Below are 22,384 nucleotides of genomic sequence, written 5' to 3'. Positions count from 1 at the left end.
ATTGGTGGTTATCATTTCATCTACGATAGCACCTGGGTACAACCGTACAAGAGACAACATACCATAACTTTATGTGGTAGTTATCACTTATCTAAGATCAAATCCAAAATTAAACAATGGACAGAAAAACTGCAAAGTCGATATCTGTACTCAGAAGTGGGGTGGATAAGTTACACTCATCATCTGCCGTTGCGTGCGGAGTAGTTACACCCCACTAGGGATCCTCTCCTTGATGACCACAGAGGAAAGGCAAACCGCAGTGAAAACGTCATGGCCCATTCAAAATCATATAAACAATAGAGGCCATACTCGCAGTTAAGTTCAATCTCACAGGCGGTTTATATCTTTTGTTCATATCTTCCATTTTCGTCCAATCACAACCTCAACAAATGGATAAGAATTAAATACTCCATGATTAATACCATAAGATTTTCCACCTATCATCCCTTTCTTTTTAAAGTTTAATTCCTCATCTAAAGAATGATTCAAATTATAGTCCAAAAGGCCCCTTCCATGGAAAGAAAGTTTTCCCATTATATGGCGGTCGTTATTCCTCATGGTTTCCAAAATGGTCTAAGTCCTCAAGTCGGGTGGTGCCCCACTCTCTCCGCACGGGTGCTAGCTCGAGGGGTGGTAATTTTGACATGATATAATAACATAATTTGAAAATGGAATGAATTTTAGCATGTTGGGGGTTAAGTATGTTTATGGTCAGTGGCGGAGTCAACAAATGGTTTGAAGGGGCAACATGTAATTTTTTATTTCGGGGACTAAAAGTTGAATAAAAAGCATTTATAGTTTAATAATAACAAAAAAAAAATAATTATACTTCCGCCTATGAAAAGAGGTTAAAATCCCCTTGAAAACAATTGTTTTTTATTTTATTTTAAATATGCCCCCCTTGGGCATGCAATAAATGAATCATGTTCATATTTGATTGTTATTAATCATGTTAAAATGATTTATTTATGATCAAATCTATTAATGACATATTTAATTAACTTGTTAGTAAATGATGTTAAATTGACCCATTTATAACTCAATCAATTTGTTACTCGTTTAACTTATATAAATTTAATCAATTTTAAATATTTAAGAATTTAAATTTTTTAAATATTTTAAAATTATAAATATTATGAAATTTAAAAAAAAAATTAAATAACTAAGTGCCAATTTTTTTATTTTAAAATTAGAAAATAATAATAATTTTTTTTATACAAGTTATAAGAACTTTTAGAGGTTTATATTTAAAAAGTAATAGTTTTAAAAAAGTATATGTATCAACCTCAAATTTCAAAATTTTTTATAGTAATTTTTAAAGATATAAGGTAAGGTAAATTTATACTTTTGTATATAGGGTTATACTTTTTATATAAAATTTATTATTGTTATTTTTATTTTATAAAAAAAAAAACAGGAAGTGTATTCAAATTAACATTAAACAAAACAACATGCATATCAACATGGTGTGTACAACAATGTGCTACACATGACATAGCAACATGTTGCTTGTAGGCTTGTAGCACACTAGTCATAGCATCTTGATTCATATGTGACACCGAGGCCTCATGGGGCGATACCTTGGTTCCATGAGTGACTTATGGTCAAAGCAAGGCAAGATGTGGGCTAGTGAGAGGTAGCATGTAGCATGACCTTAACTCGACCAAAATTCAAATGTGAAATTTTGGCATGATGATATTTTTCTTTTAAAGAGGAACCTTCAAAAAGAAGACTTTACGTGAACGCAATTTTTTCTGAATTTTCATTAATTAATTAAAATTTATTATGTCACCTTAAGCATAAATGATGCCTTAACTAGAAATTTGGACAATTATGTTTTGGGCCCGACTAGACTTAAAAATTAACATTTGGTCCATATAACTTACATAATTAATAGAAATGATATAAGATGTTAAGAGACCAATATATCATTCAAATTTCCATATATTACCTTTTAAAGATATAAAATAGTAATGGACTAAGATACGTAATGACCTTTCATATAAGATTTTTTAAAATTTGGATTTTAACAATTTTCACAACGCTATTCACGCAACCATAATAATTCTATTTTAACAATTTGGATTTTTCAGTGTTTTTTTTAAAAATTTTTATATAAATAATTAAAAATTAGCATTATTTTCTATTTTAAATAATAAATAAAGAAAAATTATGTTCAAAAACTATTTTAAAAAATACTTTCTAAAAAAATGGTAATATGATTTATATTTTTTATATTTTCTTTTTGAAAAAACATTTAATTAAAAAATGAAAACTATTTTTAAAAATAAAAATTGAAAACCTTGTTTGGTACTATTTTTTATATGAAAATAATAAAAAGAATTAAATTTTATTTATTGATTATCCATTTTTATTTTTATTTTCCATTAGTTATTTTAATAATAATAAAAAAAAAATATGTTTACAATTAAACAAAGGAATTGATCAATTATGTGTTTTTTTTTGTGACTATCTTTTACATGAAAAATAATTAAATAACTAAATTATATATATATATATATATATATATATATATATATATATATACACATATATTACTCTTTTTTAATTTTATTTTCTTTATTTATGTTCTGTCTAATAGAAAATTTTAATATATCCATAATTAACAAAGTAATAGATTAATTGTACACATTTTGATCTATTAAAATAAATTACTTTCTAATTTAAATAAATAAAATGAAATAAGTAAATAAATTTGGGGTTATTTATATTTTTTAACATATCTTATATTAATATTTTTTATGGTTAAATAAATTTTTTATTATTATTTTCTTTAATTCCAAAAATAAAATAAAATAAATAAATAAATTTGGTATTTTCTAACTAATCTTATATTCATATTTCTTATGGTTATATAAATTTTTTATTATTTTTTCTTTATTTCCAATAATAAAAGGAAATAAATAAATAAACTTGGCTTAAATAATAGTTTTTAAGTAATTTCTTAATCTTATTTTTAATTACATTTTGCATTGAAAATAAAATAAAATAACGTTTTATTTTTTTTAATTATTTTAAATGTCAAATTATTGAGAACATAGTTTACACACTCATGTGGATATAATTTATGCATATATATGAAATTTATACCATTATATAAGGTTATTACACTAATTGTACAAGGGGTGTACAAGACTGTATATTTTGAACAACTTTTTGTTTTTTTTTTTTCTTGTCATCTAAGAATTATACACTCTCCTACCACAAATTCTTTTATTTCATGTACTTTATTTAACTCGCATATAACAATTCAAATACTTACCTTAATAATTATGTTTAGGGAAAATTTTTGTTTTTACGTTTTATATCATTTTTTAAATCAAACCATTGGAAACATGGTTTACACATCATATGTAGCACATAATGTATGCATATGGATGAAATTTGCACCATTGTATAAGGGTGTTATACTAACTATACAAGGTAAATGTTCAATTGGACAAGACAAATATTATAATTGTACAAGACAAATATTCTAACTATATAAAGGATATATAAGGCTATCATTTGTGAAAGATTTCAATCAATTTTGGACAACTTTTTTTTTTTTTTTGTCTTGTCATCTAAGGATTGCACACTCTCAAGGTACACATTCCTCAATCACACACTTATCTTATACACTTTATTTAACTCGCATATGTTAATTCAAATATTTATCCTTCTAATAATGTTTGAGAGAAAATTTTATTTTTTCATCTTCCACTATTTTTTGAACCAAATCAATGAAAATATGGTTAATCTACCTATGGTTACACAATGAGTAGGGAGTATATAAAATTTGAGTCATTGTACAAGGTATTTACACTAAGTGTACATGATAAATATACTAACTGCACAATAGTGTACAATACTATTATTTGTGAAGGATATTAAGTGATTCTGAAAAACTTGTTTGTTTATTTCCCTTAACCGAGGATCGATGACATTCCTTACATACATTGGTTAAGCATACCTTCATCTCATGCACTTTATCTAACTTGTATATGGTCATTTGAATAGATATATCACTTATGATGATTGTAAAACAAAATTATATAATAATTTTTCTTCTTTTTTAAAACAAAACCAATGCAAACATGGTTAATCGACTTATTGTTAGATATTTATGAGATGATGTATGAAATTTAAGTTATTGTACAAGGGTATTACATTAACTGTACAAGACAAATTTACTAATTATATAAGGGTGTACAATACTACTTTTTGTTAAGGATTTCAAGTGATTTTGAAAAACTTTCCCATTTTTTTCCACTCAAGGATTTTTCCGTACTCAAATTTTCTCACTCAAGAATTGTTTCGAATTTTATTTTTAAATTTCATCATCAAAATTTTGTAATTGCATATTTTGTTTTTGTAGTTTTAACAATGTTCTTTCTTTCAACTATTTTTTTTTGGTGAAATTTTATCCAAATGAATCTATATTTAAAATTATAATCATATTTATCAAATTTTTTACTAAAATTATCTTTAATTATTTTAATATATTTATACTCATTTATTTAAAAAATGAAAAACCATTTTTTTTGTAAACATGTTCTATTACCTTTCAAGTAAAAAATTAGATAAGTTTGAAAGTCAATAAAAAAATTAAATACCACTTTTAATAATTTTTAGATAAAATTTATATAATATATTTTATCTAAAATTTAATTTCGAAAGTTTTACTAAAAAATTGTATTGACAATTTTCTTGTTGTGAGTCAAAATACTTTGCATTAATCTATCTAAATAAAAAAAATTATTAATATAATATTAGAATTTCATATCTTAGTTTTTTTTTTTTAAATAAATTTATCTTTTAAAAAATTTTAAAATAAAAATATTAAAAATTTAAAAGCTAAAAGGATATATATATATATATATATATATAATAAGAGTGAAGTGATAGTCAATTTTTAAATTTTTTAAAATATGGTTAATGTAGAAAATATAAAAAATAATTAAAAATAAGAGAAAAGTATAAATGAAAGGGTAATATAAATTTAAAATAAAAAATGAAAATTAAACTAAAAGATAAAAAATATTTGGATGAAAAATCCCCAAATTTTTATCCTTGCTTATAATAAGAGTGAAAAGATTGAATATCTTTAAAAATGAAAAAAAGAAAAAGAAAAACATTATTGCTTTTTATTTGACATAAAATAGAAATATAGATTGGAAGAAAAAGAAAAAAAAAAGTTAGAAATGAGTAATACTTGATAGGGAATAGAAAAGGGAAAAAAAAAAAATTGAAATTCACATTCACTATGTGCCTATGTAAGGGTTAAGGGTATTTTAGGAATTAATGAAGGACAATGTCCTTCTTCTCAATTTTTAGATTTTCTTTGAGTGTTGGACTTAATTATGTAAGATATATGGACCAGATCTTAATTTTTAGGCCCAATTGGACCCAAAACACAATTCTCCCCTAGAAATTTCAAAGAGAGAGAAGGTGCAAGGTGGCATAGGTGTGACCACACCTAAGGGCTTTGGTACAAGGCTTCAGACATGAGCAAGACAAGTGGACAAGTTTTGTTAACATCCATACATGGACTCCACGACATGTGGTGGTGTGCAACCCGTGGTTGCATTGCCACAGGGTGTGATGTAACCTCCCCCTCTCAATGGTGGCATAAGGGTGCAATGTTTTGTGCAATGAGGCGACTTAGCACAAGGATGCAATGCCTTGTGCATGGAGATAAGGAATCATGGGCACAATGCTATGACTCATTGTTACACTAAGAAGAGGGGTTGGGTATGACATGGTGTCGAAAGAACAATAAGATGGAGGTTGCCTTGGCATGGGTGCGATCCAAATGTGAGAACAAATATGAGCATGGTTGACATGCTCAAGGAGCAACAAAGGGCCACAAGCCAAGGGAATGATTGGCATCAAGGCAAGTTGTTAGATGTGTAGGCCAAGAAAGAGCTTAACATGCACACGGGCTACGTAGAGATGCATGCAGCGGGTTGTCTAGAGACGCATGCAATGGGTTGCCTAGAGATGCTACAGTAAGCTGATCGAATGCATGGGCCGATTCAAGCACATGAGTGGACTGACTTACGGCACAAGAACGAGCATGCTTAGGCAAAACATTAAAGAGGCATCTTGGCAATGGAGGCAAGCCTAAGGAAGACGTGTTGCACCACGAACCAATAACTTAAGGTGCTGAAATGTGGATTGATGCTTGTGGTAGCAACATGAGGAGTTTCATATGGATGAGGAATGAGTCAAAGATATTTGAAAGCTTAGAGTTGAATTCAAATTCTGATTATAATTTGAATTTGACTAGGAGTTCAAATTCTAATTGTTATTGTGATTTGAATATGACTGAGCAAATTCTAATTGTAATTTCAGTTTGAATAGAACTAAGATTGTCTACTCCTCAAATAGGGAGTGGTCAATGCCACATCTACAAAAAGGACTATAGTAACTTTTGAAATAGACACATATACAAAGGTATAAAGAGAGTGACGACCTTTAAAAACATAGCGAAAGAGGGAGCTTAAACTCACCAAAAAGATTGTGAGAGACTTTATCCTTTAGAAAAAAAAAAAAAATACAAGTTGGGGAATTGAGTCCTATAATATTGTGTCTTTGTGGGTTTTCTTGGTTGTAATCTTGTGGGAAACTTCATGCCTGTGACACCTAGCTCACTTGTGATTAGTTTAGATAGGTCACATCCACATCCACATCGGCCGGCCTAACCGCAACCACATGACCGAGTCAGTCCCGTTCATTTTGGAACTGTGCCAGTCATGAGTCAAAGTGATGTGGCCGGACGGCATTCCACCGGGTAAAGAGCAAAATGATGCACCCATATCTAATTACTCTCGAAAAATTATGAGGAGAAAGATCCGCGATCCTTACAAACTAAGACCTTACGCGCGCTGTCAAAGATAAAAACTAGGCTATTACCTAGAGCCAAGATCAAAAGACTCAAAATTGAGGTCATGTATTCACAAGTAAAGTTGGATTAATAGGTAGGTGCATGAGGTAGTCTTGCATAAATGATACTTTCACTCCCCAGCTATTATATATCAAGTCCTAACAGAGGTGAATGGAGGAGTATGGCGGTGTTTCAAGTTCCCAAATATAAATCAATTCCAAAATATGAGGGAAAAAGGGAAAATACGATCGCTAAGAGCCAATGCCAAGCCATCTCAATTCCCCAGCCCCTTTAAAAAGGGAGAAAAAGAAAACCAAAACCAAGATTAAAAAACAAATGCACTGCAAGTAGACCGTTGGGAAACAATTTTGGATTATTTAAAGTCAGATCATCCTACAGAATGCATCCAAACACCCTCACAGCCTATGCTATTTTAGAAGACTGCTACAGAGGGAGCCATAGGAGCGATCATCTAAATCTGGCATCTGCACTGAATGAGAGAGCAGTCACCCTTATTTATATCTTTTGAGACTATAAACAGCCCCTCGCATCAGCAGCTTCTAGATTGCGATTTACATAAATGTATCAAAATTATCAGCAATTCACATAAAAATCTGTATGAAATTTTTCCATGTCTATTTTTGTACAAACAACGGGGAGATTTTTATGAAGAGGGGTAATTGTTCAGCACAAGTCTGATCTCAGGTCCTCCTGGCTCGCAATCGCACCTTCCATTGCTTTTCTTTTCTTTGTTCTTTTTTGTTTTTTTTTTATAAGTAACAGCACCTTCCATTCTCTTGCCACGCTACGCTGAAATGCAATTAGCTACAAGTTTCTGAGGGCAAATTTCAGGCTTCTTGTACTTCTGCGCATAAGATGGATGTGAGAATGTCATCCCTGAGCTCCTAACTGGGTAAAATGTTATACTCCACTGCCAATTTTAAAATCTGCAAATGAGACCGTTTCTCGAGCTTCAACTGTTGATGCAGCTTCTTTCTTGTCCAAACCGAAGAAGGAGCAATTTTGAAATGCATCCACACTGTTCGCTATCAAGCTTTTCAAACCACTGAGGCTTTCGCTTAAGATTAGATCTTCGTTATGGTATCTAGAGGAAGGTATATCCAAATCTAAGGGTCCTAAAGAGTCAGGCTGCAATGTGGAGAACAAGGAAATCAGCTCACCTATCCAAATAATATGCTAAAAATGGTAAATATAAGGATTCATACACCCTATGGTTCAATATTATACAGTTTCTCAAGTTCATGTTGACAGCATTTTAGGACAGGGTACAGATAGGTACACTCATTAGGAGTAACAAAAACATTCCCATGGCCTCAGAATGTGAACAAACTTTGAATGGAATATGAAGCTTATAATAGTAACATGAAAAGAAAGTAGATGTGAGAAAATAGGTACCCAGTATATATCTGCAAGCCCACTGAGATCCTTGGCAGTACTATCCAGCATGTGAGGATCAGATGGACTGTCATCCATTAGGTCTCCATGAGCAGGATCATCCAAAAGTCGCTCCACATTGGGCAACTCCTACAAAAAAACTGAAATATTACATATGGTTCACTTGGTGAGCAGTTATTAGTTCTGCCATGTAAGATATCTAGAATATAACATGCTTATGAAATAAAACCTCAATCAAGCAGCCAGAGCCCACTGAATTAATTCTAGCAATCTGTTCACTAGCCCCTGGAGAAGCAATTTTGGATGAACTAAGAACCTCCTGATGAAAAACAGGATTCTTTTGGAATGAGAAGCCATCACATGTTTCTTCAGCATCCCAGATGGAAGGCGCATGGGATACCAAAGCTGATTGAAAGCTGGTCTTATCTTGATGTTTGGATATATGAGCAGCAATTGCAGCATCAAATGAATCACAACTGAAGGGGATCTGCTGAGGATATTGAGAGCTTCCAGAAACAGGTGGGTTTACGCAGCTGGTATCCATCTCCTGAGACACGTCTGCGAGTAGATCCCCAACACTTATGTTTGTAAGGCTGTCAGCCCATTCTCCAGTTGATAGGGCAGTACTACTGCTTATTCTAAGGTCATCCTAATGATACACAGGAAAAATTACAAGTAAAAAAGATGGCATTATAAATGCAGAAATTCACCAAAGCTACTAGTTTTCTAGTTTTATATTGACAACCTAAATAAACAAAGCTTCCATCCATTTCCATGGAAGGTATTTCCCAATAGCAAGTTGGCTTTCTACTTGCTAGAGAATGAAAATTGGTTTCTACCTGAAACAACGAAGGGGGTCTGTGGTGACATTGCAACTCCTAATATGTTAAATTCTATTATTTGGTGATAATCCTTTTTAAATGTCAGAGAAACAATTTTCAAATTTTTTCTGTGGTAATGAAAGGCATGTGTACCATCATAGTCAACTCCATTAATAGTCAATCTTGTCTATGACCATTGACAAGTTAAGAGGGGGAAAAAATGCTAAGTCTTACAAAAATAAAAAAATAAAAATAAAAATCAAAAACAAAAAATGAATAGAAGAGGAAATCTCATCAAATCATCAATAGCAGCTGCATTTTATAAATAAAATGATGATCAAATAAGAGCTTCCAATCTGTTAAAAGAAAAACAGTGGTAGCAATTGCTGAAAATGCACATGTATAATGCACAGAAGCCACAACTAGGTTATGAAAAGGATGTGATAAGATTTGTCAGGGAGCTGAAATCTCGTATTTTAGCAGAAAAGAAGATTTTTCAGACATCCCAACAGTGGAGAAGGATTCATATTGCAAACCCTAAGTTTTGCTTCAGGCTAAGGCTGGATGAGACAACTGGGCAATGAATCACAAGAATTTGAAGGTTGTTAGTGATGCACAAGCCCAAATCTGTATTGATGGCCCGTATGCTGACAAGATGGTAATGGGTGGAGCGAGTTGCAGTAGGGGAGGGGTAGTGGGGGAGGAGAAAATTACCACTTCTTCTAGTGGCATCATGATACTGTCATCTTCGCTCTCCCTTTGGTGCCATGATATATTGGCAGCAGCCTCAGAGGACTCCATAAGATTGCTGTTGGAAGCTACATTGACGTACCTGGTCATCTCTTCCTGTGCATTATTGGACGAGGGTACGACAGTGTTACCTGTCAATAAGGTTGATCGATCCTTGCAAGGTTCAACAAGTTTCTCAGATTGATGATCGGTTGGTGGTGGTGCATGTATTGGCCTTGAATCCATAATCTGTTTCTTCCTATTATTCACTTCCATATTATGTTCACCCAGAATGGTGCAGGATGCTAAAGGTGCTTGAAATGCTACAGAACTAATCTCAGTATTTGAAAACCAGCCATACCTTTAGAAAGACACCACAAAGCAGGATGGTTTAGTACAGCAGCATTAATGTGTAAGCATTATATTTTAGTTGAAAAGTAATAACAAACCTCAAACGGAAAACTGGTGGACTTCCAATAATTTCATATACATCTGCTGCAGTGACACTGGAGTCCTGAGTCCATCTCGGATGACCTGCTAGGTTCCCCCTCTGAACACTGTAAGGAAAAAGCATCAACTCTCCAGATGCTATGCCAGAATTGCCCCATTTGCGAGTAAGATGTTCCAAAACTGATGATATTTTTTTACGAGTACTTAAAGTAAGCTCCAGGTGAGGATTATGCTTATCCTGTGAAAAGATGATCATCCAAATATTTCCTTTAAATTTCTGATTACTGCTTATCCATCCGTTAAAACTCCAATTCTACATGGAACAACTAAAATGATTTCCTTCTCTACTTACCATTTCCAAGGCTCTTCGAGTACCTTCATCAATTGGGAATAACTGGAGCTTGAGTTTCGTAGAAGTCTGTACATTGCTTTTAACAAACATATTTTGTGAAAATGTGGGAACTGGGGGAAGAACTTCTCCAACAGCATCAAAACCCCTTTGCCCTAGAAATAGGGCTGTAAATATCAGATGGCTATGAAGATTTCTAAATGAGTCCTGCTTTCAGTTTCTTTCAAGAATGTATTGCCAAAAGCTGGCCTACACTCACCTGGTGCACTTTGGTCATGTTCAACCTCTTTATCATTAGTTGTTCGCTCCAAATGCTCTGCAGCATCAGCAACCAGAGAAACCCCAGCAATTGCAGCTTTTTCCCATCTTTTATATGCAGCTGATGAAACAGCAGCTGCTAGAAATCCAAAATCAACAAGACCAGACCAAAATTTTACTAAAGTGGCACTTGACCATGGAATGGCATATCGTAAGAACTTGCGTTTATTATTTCAGTAAATCAGATACCAAAAAGAAAAGAAAAATCACAGGAAAATATCAGAGGAAAGGCCTATTATTTAGGCAGGGCAGTGCTTATAGCATAGACTAATAGAAGTGCCAAATGCAACAAACAAATATCTGTTCTTCAGTCATAGGCCCTACCATTTAAGTATATATTTCAATTATATCTGAATCTTAGGAAAAACATATTCCTAAGAATCCTAACTTTGAAAGACAAAAATGACCTACTAAAAAACATTTATTTATCTCTTCTAAGCATAGATTTCTAGTTGGCAAATATTACAGTAAAGATCACTGAGCCTCATTTTGACTATTTGGTCATATAAGAAGAGCCTATCAAGTAGCCTTGTGTCTATTATAGCAAACGAAAATGCAAAGCAAACAACAGAGATTAGTAACATGTGCCTGAGTACAAAAGAAGAAAAGAAAAATAGAGATAATAACTAGATATTAATGGTCATTTTCAATTGTACAATACAGGGCCCAAGCTAATACAAAGGTAGGTGTTTGACACATCCAAACCCAAAGGATTAAATGTAGCATGATGATGGGAGCTGACTTGGGTGCTGGTCTCTAGCACAGAGAGAGAGAGAGAAACCAGGAGTATTTGAATGCGGAAAGAGGGAGAGAGGCAGAGAGAGCGAGTGCATGTGTGTGCATGAGAGAGAGAGAGCCAGGATTACTTGAATGTGGAAAGAGGGAGAGAGGCAGACAGCGAGTGCAAGTGTGTAAATGAGAGAGAGAGAGTAACCAGGAGTATTTGAATGTGGAAAGAGGGAGAGAGGTAGAGAGAGTGAGTGCAAGTGTGTGCGCCAAAGAGAGAGAGAGAGAGAGAGGAACCGAATATTTGAATGTGGAAAGAAGGAGAAAGGCAGAGAGCATGAGTGCATGTGTGTGCGTCACACAGAGAGAGGGGGAGAGGGGGACCGGGAGTATTTGAATATGGAAAGAAGGAGAGAGGCAGAGAAAGTGAGTGCATGTGTGTGCATTAAAGAGAGAGAGAGAGAGTACCACGAGTATTTGAATGTGGAAAGAGGGAGAGAGGTAGAGAGAGCGAGTGCATGCATGTGCATTAAAGAGAGAGAGAGAGGGTAACCAAGAGTATTTGAATGTGGAAAGACGCAGAGAGAGCAAGCACGTGTGTGAGTCATAGAGAGAGAGAGAGCTCTTGTGAAGCAATTGCTTTACCAGGGATATTTGAACAAGAAGAACCTAGTTTTCTAGTATGCAAATTAAATTGCATAATGCCCATTAAAACTAAACCCAGGAGAGGAACTGCATTTGTTCATCATTGGCCTAATGGAAAAGGTTTCACATAATTCACCACCAAATAAAAACACCAATAATGACTAGAAGGCAATAGAATATTCAGCAACACAATATTCAATTCCTAATCCCTAAAAAGGGAGAAGGAAAATAAGAGAATGAAAGAAAGGGGGGAAAGAAGGGGGGGAGAACAATGATGATAACATTCACTTCATGTCACCATTTCCAATCATATGGTCAACATGCACTGAAAAAAAAAAAGAAAAAAAGGAGAATAACATAAGTTAACTAGACTTCTAATCTGAAAGACAAGGTGTCTGAAGAGACTTGGAGGTACGAACAGATTTAAATTGATTTCAGCTTTCTAGAAATTTCAGTGAAAATATCACATAATAGTTTAATTAGGATGCCACCAACTACAGCCTATTGTATAAGGCCAACACTGGAATCAGAAGAGGTTGATATCATATAAGTATCTATATTTCATGATTGCAATAAAAATAAAGACTCCAAACCCGCACAATCTGAGGCATCTACTAAAATCAAGTTCAGAGTCAATACAGCAAGTAGACTTTGGATGCTTGTGAATGCAAAAAATTACTCAAAAATTAATGCAATAAACAAATATCAACAGATTTGATCTTTTACCTGTTAATATTTCCTACCGGCCAAAAAAATGAAGCAATTTTATGATTTGTATTTTATCAGGGGAAAAGTACTAAAAGATAACCTGGTTTCTGTCGTTGTCTTGCTGTTTTCATGGCAGATGAGTCTCCTTTGCTGTTGCTACGGTTAACACCTACATTGACATTCCGCTTCAATGAAGATCCTTTTCCAGGTCCTAATTTTTGAACATTTTGACTCTCAACTAGAACCAGTTTAACAGCACGAGTCTCATTTCCTGATGCTCTGCTTTGACTAGAGACAGTGTTTGGAGCTGTGGAAGAACAATTTCCCCCCTGGGAAGGTCGTTTTCTTATATTCTTTTTTCGGTCTTTCAATAGTTGGTGCTCCTACATGGCAAAGATAAACTGGTCAGTCCACATGCAGAACGAATCAAGCTCTCATATGCAGGAAAGCATTCAATAATGGAATATAGATGGTCCCTACTAACCAGGGCTTCTATGAAAATCTTAAACCTCCGGGGTTTCAGATGAAGTTTTGAAGCTTTGCAGCTATATTTTTCCAGTAAAGACCACCTGTAACACAAGTCACACACAGAACAGGAATCCTGAATCATGGCAGTTGTAATTTTCTCCAAAGGTTTAAACTTACAAGTTCATCAACCAATATACAATAATATTAGTATAATGAACAATATAAAAAGGGGAACCATTAACCAGTTCTTTGGTGACATGGGCAGGAAATATGATTCAATTTCATAAATATGTAAATGTAGTCACAGCATGATATTTACTAACTACTGATTATGAATACAGCGTCTATGCAGTCAGGACTAATGCTTTGATGATGGATGAGGAAACCAAGCCATGTAGTTAAGAACAGGATTGGACCAACAGATGAAATTGTGGTCCCCATTAAACATTGAATTATTGTTACTGTTATCGGTGCTTCATATCTCCAGTGTATGAACCATGTCACATAATGATCCTAATAAGATACACAACCAAATAATAGAGATTCCAGGGCTAGTCACCATCAAGAATTTGTTTCCAAATTCCAGAGGATATCAAAACAGCTACCATTCAATTTTACCCAACATACTGAACAAAAATGAAAAATGAACTAGAAGCAAAATAGTTGAAATAACTCTATGAAAGCATAAAAATAAAAATTCTATTAACATGATTCTGACTCCCATACTTATAATCCATTTTCAAAATACTAGATTAGCCAAAGATTCCTTTACCAAGACACCCGCACACACACAAAACTCAAGATAAAAGAATGATGAGATGAAAGCACCTAGGAGAACAATTTAACTGAAAAACAACCCCAGGAAGACTCCTTCCAGATCCTTCCTATTCTCCACAATGCTACATCTGTAAGAGTCAAACATAAAATCCACAACCCACTCGAACTCCCAATCGTTGAAACTTCTGGTAGAACTTGGGTTCTGATGACCTGCCCACCCTTGGAGCACCAGTAATCAGAGACTAAAAACAAACAAAGAAAGAAAGAAAACAACAACAACAACCACCTGGTAAACCATCCTTGAGCTGTCTTCACCCTAAACCAAACATCAATCCAAAACTTAATTCACCACCTATTCCTCACATAAATACTAGTGAAAGCTTAGAAAGACATCCATAATTTCCTAATGGTATACCAAAGCCCGCAACCAGTCAGATCCCTGCCCCTTTCAAATACCAATCCTATACCCCCTTGAGGAGTGTCCAGTAGCTTCCCCTTGGTTGTGTGTGGTACTCTAGTGGTGAATGGTATCTTTACTCCATCGGAGAAGTTTTCTTCACCTCTTCTTTTGATCAGATTTTGCACATTTTGGAAGGATTTCTCATCCTTTGTTCTTCTTGTTAAACTCATATCAATAAATATGTTTGTTTCTTATTTTTTATTTTTTTAAAACACACACACACACACATACAAACATTAACAAATAAACAAACAGAGCCACCCCTTTTCAAATATCATTATCCTCGGAAAGGCACACCTTCCTAAGACGATCACTTTATCTATGTGAATTAGCAATTTTATTGAGAAGTTTAGTTTTCCTGTCTCCTGTCTAAGCCATAAAACCCTAGATTATTGCAGCCAACTAGTTTCCTTAAAATTGGCAGCCTTTTATATTCCTCCAGAAGAAAAATCTAATCCTTCTCTTTCTTCCAACTCCTAATGCTTAATTTGCTCCAAGATTTGCACTTATAGAATGCCAAATTTATGAAAACTTTCCTGTTCCACTTCTTTAGGTCATTCGGTGTCTTCAACTTGCAAGCAATAACAAAACTTGGATTTCCTCCTTCAACCGCAAATCCCTAAATCCATATGGACATCTCTCAAGCCTCAAACCTTCATTGTCAATGAGGACAGGAAAGTGAACAAAATGAGCCTCAAGAGGATATTCTACGACACACTTGAGAAATGTCATTCCAATCAGCACTCACTAGGAAACAATCCAATCAAGACTTAGGTTTCGGCCTCAAGCCACCCATGTATAAGGATCACCCACAGAGGAAAAACTACACAAGCAAAACTCATGAAAAAAAAAATCCAAAAATGACTCCACATGGCTGAAAATATCCTCATACAGAACCTCCACTGATGAGGATAATGCACCAAATTAAAATCACCTGCTATACACCAAGATCCTCCTCACTAACCCATAAGACGCCCCAACTCCTCAGAAAGCACTCTGCTCTCCTATCTATCACAAGGGCCACAAACATTGAGAAAACTCACAAAAACTTTCTTCAAGAGTCCTAAAGTGACACAAAACCAAGTAGGCAAACCTCCTCCCTCCCCCCAACTTTTTTTTTTCTCTCCTTTTTCAACCCCTGAAATTTCCAACGCCCTTTTTCCCCACATGACCAAAAACCACCAGCTTGATCACTAGTACTGAGGGCCACCCAACTGGAAAAAAAAAAATGTAACCCTCACTAGTACTTCCTTCCCTGAGCATATTTCTCACCCCTTGGCATTCCTTAGCAGAATGGAGCTTATCCTTGTTTAGTTTCACTGGCATTTACTGTCAATTTTAAGCCTTTTTCTTTTCTGGGCATCCTTATACACTCGGCCAAGGTCTTCCCATCCCCTCTCCCTTTGGTGTTTTCGGTAAAAGTTTTATATATAATAAATATGATGAATGATTGCTAATTATATTTTAGCATCTCGTTAACGTCCACAGATAAATCACAATCAGACCAGGGATCTTCTCATATAGATGCAGTAAAAAGCACAACCAAACACATACATAGTAGGTGTTCAAATGGTATTTAGGTGGTTCAACAGAGTGACCAGAATGAGCTCACTCTATACCTATCTTGCGTCAAACAGTTGTTAAGGTATCATACATCCAGATATTGAGATCTGGTTTAAAAAGAAAGAATATGATATCAATGATAACATTGAAAGCAACTTGATAGAGAAAAGGGCCGATCCAGAAACTAAAGAAAAATTTGGAAGTTTCATTAATTTCTGGTGAGACAAAGAATGCCCAAATTGTAAATTCTTGTGAAAGAAGGTTTTCTTTAGCCAAACAAGCCCCTATTTTAAATTCCTTTTTTTCTTTAACAACTTCTACCTTTTCTCAAAAAATATAACTGGAAGAAAATAACCTTGAAATAGAGCAGTTGCCATCTTAAGTTAAAAATAAAATATAAAAAAAGATCCTCTAGCATATAATAATTGAAATCTGGATAAAAGGCAATAAATTAATCAATAGTTAATGGTTACCATCGCAGCATCGCAGCATTAGTATCCTTAGAGTTTTTTGCATCCAGAGAGAATCCTGGACCTAACAGCTTGTTCATACGCCTCACCAGACGATAGTAATAATGTCTAACCTGCAAATCACAAGGACTGCCAAATTCTTAGAAGAATAGACCAGCAAGGACTTGTCAAATGCCCGCTGATAGCATCCAATATAGTTTTCATACACAACAAAATAAGCAATAGGGTACATACGACATAAGATGATGAGTAACGGACTAAAATCGCATCTTGTTTGTAAGTTACACTACAAATGCAAAACTGGACACAAATCATATGCGCTAACTTGACTGTTTTTGGCAATTTCTAGGACAAATCAATTGTGAACTTTGTCTTAAAAAATTAGTGAGTACTGCTAAAAGGTGGTTTAAGGTTAAAAATTTACTCAACCGTTTCTTATTCTTTTTATATTTCTCCTCTATAAACATAAAAAATAAATATGTAACAAAAAAAAAAAAATTCCCTTTTAAAGTGCTCATATCTAATGTCATCCATTTCTTGATAAGAGAACAAATTCATTGATATAAATTAATAATTATGAAGAACACCTAATTATGTCCTTCAGAAACAACAGTCCAACACCATTTCACTTATGTCCTATTTTTTTGGTAGATCACTTATGTCCTTCTATTAAAGAACGCCTAATTATTTAATACCTTGTTTTATATTTAAAAGGCCTGAGTAGAATTCTCCATTCAAGACGAAATTTAAAAACTTGAACATAAGTTGGAACGTGGAGCCTAATAGATGTAGTAACAAATCATGGACAATATAGTCTATGAATAAAGAAGAAAGGTACATAGTTGAACTAGCATAAGTGCATAACAAGATATTCTATTTTATTTTTTGAAGTAAATATTGGAAAGTAAATAACTGTTAAAACATTACAAAGCTTTTTACATAGATTAATTCTTCAACGCAATCAACCATCAAACATATCACAATCTCATCTGGAAGTTAAACCTAATGAGAAAGAACGTCACCTGATCCTTGTTTTTACTTTGGACACGACAAGTAATCTTCTCAAAATTCTGCAATTAACAGTTGATATTCTTGCAGTTAGGACCTATAGCAAAGTATAGAAGTTGAATAACAAAAACATATCAAGAAAAACATGCCTTGCCAACTTGTCGCAATGCAGTGAAGAAACTTTCCTCCTCTTGACGTGTCCAAGCAGCCCATTGCCGTGTTTGCCTTTTAACTGCATCAGATATCAGTGTACTAATATGAAGTGAAATTTGCTATTTTCACACATGGCAGCACATTTAATAAAGCACCTCAAACAATGAAAGATAAAAACATAAAAAATCTTTTTATAAGAAACAAAACTTTTTTTTTTTCTTTTTGATAAGTAAATTTTTGGTCCCCATTGAGACTTGAACCTAGAACCTCCCACAAACCCTCCCCCACCCTTTACCACTTGAGCTAGGCCTCAAGGGCATAAGAAACAAAACTTATATTGTAATAGATAAGAGGATAATAATGGAAAGTTACATTACCTCTCCTAATATTACGAGTCATTGCAGAAAATGCTCCTAACATTACCATGTACCTCTAAACATAGCAAAGCCCTCCCCAACAGAGAGATAATATTATCAAGGAGCTTCTCTCCAAGGGTTTACCATAGGAATGTCAAACAAGTCAGGTCGGGTCAGACCAACTTGTGCCTGTGCCATTCAAACCTCAGGCCTAAAAGCTTTACAGCCAACATGGAGTGAAAGAGTTAGATCCCAACAGGTCTAAAGGCTTTGGCTCTGAAGCTTAGGGCTTGGACAGATCTGAAAGCTTAGGGCACAAATATGCCTTCCAGCCTGGGGCTTGGTTCAGTCATCAAGCCAAGCTTAGCTGCTTTAGGATTCATTCCCATAAATGCCACCAATGCTGAGTTGAATAGCTGTTATAGTTGGTATGTCTTTAATGAGTTGCTGTAATCGGTAAGGGTATTTAATTTTTTTTCCTGTAATAGTGGTAGCCATTTTAATGATGATACTATCAATTGTTCCACTTCCAATCTCCATCATTGCAAAGTTTTTTTTTTTCACAACTTTTTTTCTGTAAAAACAAACATGGCACCAAAAAAATCACCTTTGCTGACACACCTTAGCTTGTGTCAAGTTCAATTTCCAGTTTTCCACTCTCTGATGTATTTATCAACTCCCAATTTCCTGCCATCTTTCCACTCTTCAAAGGAGAATATCACTATGCGCATCTGAAACCCCACTTAAAGGGTCAAAATCACTCCACTGGAGTTGGACCTGCCCTAGTCTTGAGCCTCACTTTAAGGCCAGGCCCAGCCTGAGTCTCATTTGTGCTAGGGTAAGGTTGTGCTATGTTCAAGCCCATGCTGGCCAAGGTTTGATCCTATGGGCCATTGTAGACCTTTAGTTTACCGTAAAAAATTTAGTTCAAATGATTGTTAATCTTCGATTTAAAACACACTTATTTAAGAGGTATCTAGTGTCTCTATAGCATTAGCAAAACTATAGTGGAGGTCAACGTTACTCAAAAAGCATCAAGATACAGGTCCCTAAAATTACTAGAGGCATCAAGGTAATTGCAACCCAACAATAAATAGAAATAATAAGTCCCAAGAACATACCAGGCTTTGGTGCAACATGATTTGGTGATGATGGGAGTGCACCAGGATCTCCATCCTTGATAACGTTATTTTCAGGATGAGGGACTGCCTGACAGTCTAAAGAGACCTGTGCCTCAGTCTGCATGTTAAAGTCATCACAAGAACACTAGATTTTCATGCTTTTCAGATTCCCACGTCGCAAATGATAAATCCTTTCACTTCCAAATTACAAGATAGCCCAAATGCAGCGATCTATTTATAACAAGAAGAGGACAACTTAGAATCCAAAAAAAGAAAAACGAGGAAGATCAATTAATATCAAGGTATGTTGTTATAAGATCCCATTATCAAGAATCCGGCCAACCGTATGCATGAAAAAGCACATGCATGAGAAGATGTGCACCAATCTCGCTTGCTTTAAATAAATAAAGAACTCATAAAAAAGGATTCCATTCTGTAAAACAGAATCATGAAGTTTCATGTATCTGTTATAAGCATAAACATAGTATGCATAAATCTTGTTACTTTGATTGTTCGGCTACCTAAATAAATTTTATGATTTTTTTCTTTTTTCTTTTTTGATGGTAACTTATTTTTGTCTTCTTAGGTGGTGAGAGACAAAGTCATGATTAATAAGGAGTTTTAAAAAGAAATCTGGAGAGCCATGCTGATCAGCAGAGAAAAGAAAAAGAAAACTCAATTGAACATGTGATATGCATCCATCCTTGATCAACAATGATCATCTTTAACCATTCTGCTGGTAATACAAAGCTCTGAAATATAAATATGAGAAGCATACTAACTACAAGGTTCCTATTGGTTGCTGGGAAAACAAGTCTAAATTAAAAAACATAAAATTTTACATAGTGTAGATCAGCATTTGATCCCAAAAAAAAAAAAAAAAACCTCCTCCTGTGAGTTCAATACACATTTTGTCAGCTGAGTTGAGTTTTCAATTTTCATAAGAAAAACAATAGAGGATATAGCTCTTACATTCTATTTCTTTTCTTTTCCTGTGTTTATATAGCAACCAAAGGGAGGCCAAATTTTAGACACCACGCAATTTTATTACAATAGTGAATCCTTCAAAACTGTCATTCTTCAAACCACGAGAAAAGGCTAGCATTCAAATGGTTTGATGGAATAACATGAACCAAACCATAATTTTTGTTTTTTTGATGAGTAATGAATACAAACTATGACTTCAATGCATGATTAATCATAACATTACCAGAAACTAAGTGTTAGCAAAAACAAGAAGAACAAAAGCAAAAGAACAAACCCTAGAGACATCACAAGCTGCCCAATTCAGTTGAGACTAACAAAACACCATCAAACTGTATCTACAAATGTACATTGTTCAAGGAACAATAATGATATGTAGCAAGCAAAACAAATAAAACCATGATTATGATCTTCCTCACAAAACAAAGCCAAAAGAACTGCGTTTGACTGTTCAGAAAACCAGGGAAAAAGAAAAGAAGATAAAAATTGCGAGTCTTATGCTATTCTATTTTCTTCCTTCCCCAAACCGCAAAACCCTAGGTCGAAAATTTTGATTTTCATTACTTTTCCTGCATTTTCTCGGAAACCAAACAGAGTTAGGGTTTCGAGCTATTCACCAACACAAATCACATCCAGAAAACACTATGAAATTTAGGGCTTCAAGAATACCTGAAATGAAATCTGAAGGATCAACAAAACCCTCAGAATGCTTGAAATGATGATCGCAAACGGTGAGAAATGAACAAAATTCAGACAGAATCTTTGACAGATGTCTGCTGTTAGAGAAAGAAATTTTAATTTGGAAAAAGAAAAAGAAAAAGAAAAATAAAAATAAAAAATAAAAAGAGGCAAAATGTGAGGCCTTATTCGAAATTTACAAGGATAGGGAAAAAAAAATTGAATATTGAGTCTATCGCAAGGTTTGTCCTCACCTTCGCCCTTTTCCTTTTTTGTTTTTCCCCCTATTTTTCCTTTTTCCCTATGAAATGTTGAGATCTTGACCTAATCATGAGAGAAGGTAAAATATATTTTCTTCTAATGGTTGTATATAATATGAAAGGAACATGGCACATGCAATAGGAGGTATAAATGGGTGAAAAGTAAATGGGGATGACTACACAATAAAAAAAAACCTAATGATGACTGTTTAAATTATAAAATAAGACGGGAAATAATTATCACCACGTAAATTATGAAATTAGAGGGAAATAGTAAATCATTTGTATTGATGCTAGATAAATATTTTACGTGATATAAATAAAGATCGTATTCATTACTTGTTACATTTCTTGATATTAGGGTTTTGAAATAGATAGTATTAATATAGTCAACTCTTAACATTTTTTTGTATATTCAATGAAACTTGAGATTAAAGAAATATCATCTAAAGACTCCTTTTGCTTGTACATTCCAAGTCTCTTTCTTTTTATTTTTCAATAATTGAGATATGGTATCCAATTCAATGTCATCCATTATTGGAATTATTTGATGTTATGCTTTCATGCTTGAGAGCATATAAAAACGCAGGTTTACAACTTTTGAGTAAATTTTCAATCCACTAGATCAACAAATATCTTTGTTCTTGTGTACAGTGCTTGTGAATTGTCTCTACTTAGGATTGGGGGTGTATTGAGGTAAGTTTCTTTGTGTCACGTAGTGTTTTAGAATCTAAAGGATCAACTTATAATCTTAAACTTAATTTAATTCATAGTTGCTCACATGTTATTCAAGATGTGATGATTATGGGTTATTTATTAAAAATATTAAAGTGTTTCTAAAAGAAGAAATGATTCTTTTAATTATAAGAGACTATGTGTCTCTTCACACTTGCATGTGGTGTAAAATTTCCATTAAGTCTCAAAGTTGAGATAAGAGGTGTTCACACCTTCACTACTTATGATGTAGAGCATGAGCATATAGGTGTTAACACCTATGTGGCTTAAGGCATGAAGGAAGGCAAGTCTTGACTCAAA

The 22,384-nt window shown here is 33.9% G+C and overlaps 1 protein-coding gene across 3 annotated transcripts; it reads right to left on the bottom strand.

Moving 5' to 3' along the window:
• Positions 1-7,243: 7,243 nt before the first annotated feature.
• LOC117920367 (TSL-kinase interacting protein 1) lies at positions 7,244-21,410 on the bottom strand. Of its 3 annotated transcripts, XM_034837838.1 has the most exons (15): positions 21,344-21,359; positions 21,081-21,187; positions 19,428-19,658; positions 17,947-18,029; positions 17,812-17,859; positions 16,793-16,902; positions 13,536-13,620; positions 13,152-13,434; positions 10,914-11,051; positions 10,658-10,809; positions 10,305-10,543; positions 9,841-10,216; positions 8,535-8,954; positions 8,306-8,434; positions 7,244-8,038 (listed from the first exon to the last, which is right to left on the bottom strand). In XM_034837838.1, the coding sequence occupies exons 3-15, from the start codon at positions 19,549-19,551 to the stop codon at positions 7,811-7,813; spliced, it is 2,415 nt and encodes an 804-aa protein (XP_034693729.1). In that variant the 5' UTR covers positions 19,552-19,658; positions 21,081-21,187; positions 21,344-21,359; the 3' UTR covers positions 7,244-7,810. The 3 variants fall into 3 exon arrangements, with proteins under 3 accessions (XP_034693729.1, XP_034693730.1, XP_034693731.1); XM_034837839.1 differs by lacking the exon at positions 21,081-21,187 and having other exon boundaries at positions 21,344-21,410; XM_034837840.1 differs by lacking the exon at positions 21,344-21,359 and having other exon boundaries at positions 10,914-11,048; positions 21,081-21,285.
• Positions 21,411-22,384: the final 974 nt, after the last annotated feature.

Source organism: Vitis riparia, chromosome 8, assembly GCF_004353265.1.
Source record: "Vitis riparia cultivar Riparia Gloire de Montpellier isolate 1030 chromosome 8, EGFV_Vit.rip_1.0, whole genome shotgun sequence".
Lineage (NCBI taxonomy): Eukaryota > Viridiplantae > Streptophyta > Magnoliopsida > Vitales > Vitaceae > Vitis > Vitis riparia.
The sequence above is the reverse complement of the archived record's forward strand: the minus strand, read 5'-3'. Positions and strand labels throughout refer to the sequence as shown.